Source organism: Penaeus monodon, chromosome 12 (assembly GCF_015228065.2).
Source record: "Penaeus monodon isolate SGIC_2016 chromosome 12, NSTDA_Pmon_1, whole genome shotgun sequence".
Lineage (NCBI taxonomy): Eukaryota > Metazoa > Arthropoda > Malacostraca > Decapoda > Penaeidae > Penaeus > Penaeus monodon.
Window position 1 is genome coordinate 37620518 of NC_051397.1, and position 4919 is coordinate 37625436.

General features: G+C 37.8%; 1 protein-coding gene across 1 annotated transcript; it reads left to right on the top strand.

Annotated features, from left to right (window-relative positions):
* The first annotated feature begins 719 nt into the window (after positions 1-719).
* LOC119579417 lies at positions 720-1704 on the top strand. The gene has a single exon (XM_037927220.1). It carries the CDS (start codon positions 720-722, stop codon positions 1446-1448), a length of 729 nt encoding a protein of 242 aa, XP_037783148.1. The 3' UTR covers positions 1449-1704.
* Positions 1705-4919: the final 3215 nt, after the last annotated feature.

Sequence of the window (4919 nt, forward strand, 5' to 3'; positions counted from 1 at the left end):
TATGTTTTTCATCTGTAATATTCACCGCGAACAACTTATAAGCGATAGAAGAACAGGAAAGATAATCTATGACTGATTTCTTATACTACCCTTCCTTGTTTTCATTACAATTTATGATCCTACGCAAATTTCATTTTCCTATTTCGCTGAGATTCCTGAAGAAGCGGCCGCCTCCGTGCAGCATAACGCGCACAGACGGGGACCAAAGAAAGTGATGGAAGATGGAAGAGAAAAAAACAGAAGTCAATAAAAGTACGATAGTCGGTGTCCCAGCGTGTGAGTTGGAATCCTGCCCCAATGGCCCGACATGAAGAGGGAGGGCATCCATTCGGGGTAACGGTCGCCACCTGCCGGACCAAAGTCCTTCGAAAGAAAACACCGCCCTAGCCCTTGCGAGGGAGTCCGTGACGTAAAACAGGAGCATTGCGATTCTTGAAGAACAAAGCTGTACTCCGGCTTTCGATTAAATATGTGATTCTATGTGTATTTATAATCGATGAAGATATGTTCACAGAGGAAATAACTATGCTCACTGCTTTTGTTTTGTTTCTGATCTCCCAACTATACTGAAACTTATGAAGCCGGGCTTTTATCGGACCTTTCGTTTAATGTTCACTCTAAAAGCACGGCTATAGTTGTTTCTGTCGTGTGCGAGGATGCGCGGGCGGCACAAGCTGTATAAAAGGCGGTCAGCTTCCATCGACTCCCACCTGTCCGCCATGGCGCCTCGCACAGCTCCCGTCCTGTCCCAGCTCGCGGCGCCTTTCGCCCTCCTCCTTCTCCTCCTGGTGCTCGTCCCTCTCCGATCCTCGCTCGCCCTCGACCTGGGCTTCCCCTCGCTCACTTCGGACTTCCGCCCCCCTCTCGACGTGGCCGGGCGTCCGTCGGAAGGACGCGAGGCGCCACACCAAGGCCTTTGGTCCTACATCCGACATCGGCCTCAAAGGAAGCGGCAGCTGGATGAGCTGATCCCCGGCCTCCTTCAGCACTACTCGGAGCAGGAGGTGGAGGCCGCCTCCAGGTCTGAGTACAAGGCAGTGCCCTTCCCCATCGTATACACGTCTCAGATGCTCCACCGCGGAATCAACTGCTCCGCCCTCGACTCCAACCTGCACGAGAACCACATCAAACCTGAGCTTCAGCTGCGCCCCGACTGGATCCACATTTCCGAGCTCATCGGAGACTGTCCCACCCACTACGTGGCCCGGGAACTGCCCCCCATGTACTCTCCGGCGGTGGTCCTGGAGGCCGTGTGCACGTGCGAGGGATCACAGTGCTCCAGGGACGGACACCAATGCGTGCCAGTGACCCGCCACATCCCCGTGTGGGTTCGTCGAGGACCCAACATCCACGTGTTAGACGTGGAAGAACTGGCAGTGGCGTGCGCCTGCGTCAGGAGGCCCAGCGTCGGAGGGAACTTCGTCTTCAGCCCCGCCGTCCACAGTTAGGACCTGATCCCGGCCCGCAACACTCAGCCTTCGACCGACCGGATCCTGTTATCATAAACATCTTTCCACATCTTGAACTGCACTGATAACGAAATGTATTTTCATTACTTTGTGCTGAAGCACTTCACTGAAGGAAATATGTAAATTTATTTTTTTATTATGTAAACGTAAAGCAGCATTTGACGACACTATGTTAACGTAAATAAGGTCCATAATTCGTGCTTAAACCTTTGCGAATATAATGTATTCCCAAATGGTTAAACCTTTTTCTTGTTCCTTGACAAACAAGTCTTCCCATGATAAAAGAAGGAAAACACCTCCGCTTCGTTGTCTTAATCTGTCTTCCACTGCGGACCAAAGCGCGTTAAGGAGACCGACTAAAAGTATGAAGGCAACGTAATTTTTTTCGACAAGAACTATCTATCTCTCTATATATATATACATTTTTTTTTTAACGGTAGGTTCATGTTTGAGCCGCCGTGGTCACAGCATGATACTTAATTGTAGTTTTCATGTTGTGATGATCTTGGAGTGAGTACGTGGTAGAGTCCCCAGTTCCTTTCCACGATATATATATATATATATATATATATATATATATATATATATATATATATATATATATATATGCGTGTGTATGTGTGTGTGTGTGTACGTGTGAATATATACGTATATATATATATATATATATATATATATATATATATATATATATATATATATATATATATATATATATATATATATATATATATATATATATGTGTGTGTGTGTGTGTGTGTGTGTGTGTGTGTGTGTGTGTGTGTGTGTGTGTAAAGGTATGTATATTAATATATACATACCTTTTACCTGTGAAACGCAACAAAACACCCAACTTCTTTTCTGGACACCATAGTCACTAACATCTTCCAATATATTCCACAAAATTGATAGCCTTAAGACTCTTATCATTGTAACCTATGACACGTGTAACAACTGCTCTGGAGTCGATGATTATTTCTTTATTTACCTTTTTATTTTATAATATATATATATATATATATATATATATATATATATATATTTTTTTTTTTTTTTTTTTTTTTTTTTTTTTTTTATATAGTTTTTCAAATTTCTTTTGACTTTTGATAGCGACTCTTACTTGGCCCTTGATACAAGCAACGGATGGTGATCTGAACCATCTTCTAACGTATTTATTTGCTTGTTCTAGTTGCCAAACTAGGTATATTTATTTAGCTGAAACAAAATTCTGCCCAATGAATTTTTAGTACTTCATTTTAATTCTTTTCATCAAAAGTGCCATTTAAAAAAAAAAAAAAAAAAAATCGTATTTACTTATCCTATCCTATACTATTCTGTTCTATGCTATTCTATCCTACCTCATCCTACCCTACCCTATCCTTTGCTATCCTATCATATTTCGCTATTCTGTGCCATCCTTCCTATTATATCAGCGATAATGTAGTGAAGATATATAAGAAAATAAATAAATAAATAAATAAATAAATAAATAAATAAATAAATAAATAAATAAATAAATAAATAAATAAATAAATAAATAAATAAATAAATAAAATAAAATAAAATAAAGAAGAAAAAAGAAAACGCGATGTTAAGTTCACCGGGGAAACTAATTCATTCGCGTACGAGGGGGAGCTGCCTCTTTCATAGGAATAGTGCCAAACTGATTTTTAAATCCACGTCTTGGCCATTTCTCTCTCTCTCTCTCTCTCTCTCTCTCTCTATATATATATATATATATATATATATATATATATATATATATGCATGTATATGTGTGTGTATGTGTGTATACATATAAATATATATGTATATATGTATAAACGTATATATGTATGTATGTATGTATATGTATATATGTGTGTGTGTGTGTATATGTATGTGTGTGTGTATATATAAAGGTATGTATATTAGTATATACATTCCTTTTACCCGTGAAACGCAACAAAACACCCAACTTCTTTTTTTGGTTATGTTTTTTTGTTTCATTATAAAGTATGTAAACTCCAATACCACGGGAGGCCATACATATGTGAAATTACCATATATGGGTTTTGAAATCAGACAAGCAAAGTCGTTTCTTCAAAATAGTTCCCCTAATACTCAAATTTCTTTTGACTTTTGATAGCGACTCTTGCTTGGCCCTTGATACAAGCAACGGATGGTGATCTGAACCATCTTCTAACGTATATATTTGCTTGTTCTAGTTGCCAAACTAGGTATATTTATTAAGCTGAAACAAAATTCTGCCTAATGAATTTTTAGTACTTCATTTTAATTCTTCTTTTGATCAAAAGTGCCATTTATTTAAAAAATAATAATAATAATAATAATTTAAAAAAATCGTAACTCGATCTCGTATTTACTTATCCTATCCTATGCTATTCTGTTCTATGCTATTCTATCCTACCTCATCCTACCCTACCCTATCCTATGCTATCCTATCATATTTGGCAATTCTGTGCCATCCTCCTATTATATCAGCGATAATGTAGTGAAGACATAAAAAGAAAATAAATAAATAAAATAAAGAAGAAAAAGAAAACACGATGTTAAGTTCACCGGGGAAACTAATTCATTCGCGTATGAGGGGGGGCTGCCCCTTTCATACGAATAGTGCCAAACTGCTTGGTCCTTGAAAAAGAGCAACGGATGGTGATCTGAACCATCTTCTAACGTATATATTTGCTTGTTCTAGTTGCCATACTAGGTATATTTATTTAGCTGAAAGAAAATTCTGCCTAATGAATTTTTAGTGCTTCATTTTAATTCTTCTTTTGATTAAAAGTGCCATTTACTTTTTTTTAATCTCTTAACTCGATCTCGTATTTACTTATCCTATCCTATGCTATTCTATTGTATGCTATGCTATCCTACCTTATCCTATGCTATCCTATCATATATTCCGCTACTCTATGCCATCCTTCCTAATTTATCCTATTGTATCAGCGATAATGTAGTGAAGACATATATAAATAGATAAATAAATAAATAAATAAATAAATAAAATAAAGAAAAACAGAAAACGCAATGTTAAGTTCACCGGGGAAACTAATTCATTCGCGTATGAGGGGGAGCTGCCTCTTTCATAAGAATAGTGCCAAACTGATTTTTAAATCCACATCTTGGCCATTTTAGATATGCTTTATCCACGTCTCTCTCAGTGTGTGTACACACACACACATTGATACATACATACATATATGCATACGTGCACACACACACACACACACACACACACACATGAATAACTAAATATTATATCTATATATAATATATATATAATAAATATAATATATAAAATAGTGAGTGATGTGATCGTGTGTGTTGTTCGTGTGCACGTATGCATGTATTCGTATGTAGTATCAGGGTGTGTCACACGCTGAGAGTGACGTGGATAAAGCATATCTGAAATGGCCAAGATGTGGATTTAAAAATCAGTTTGGCAC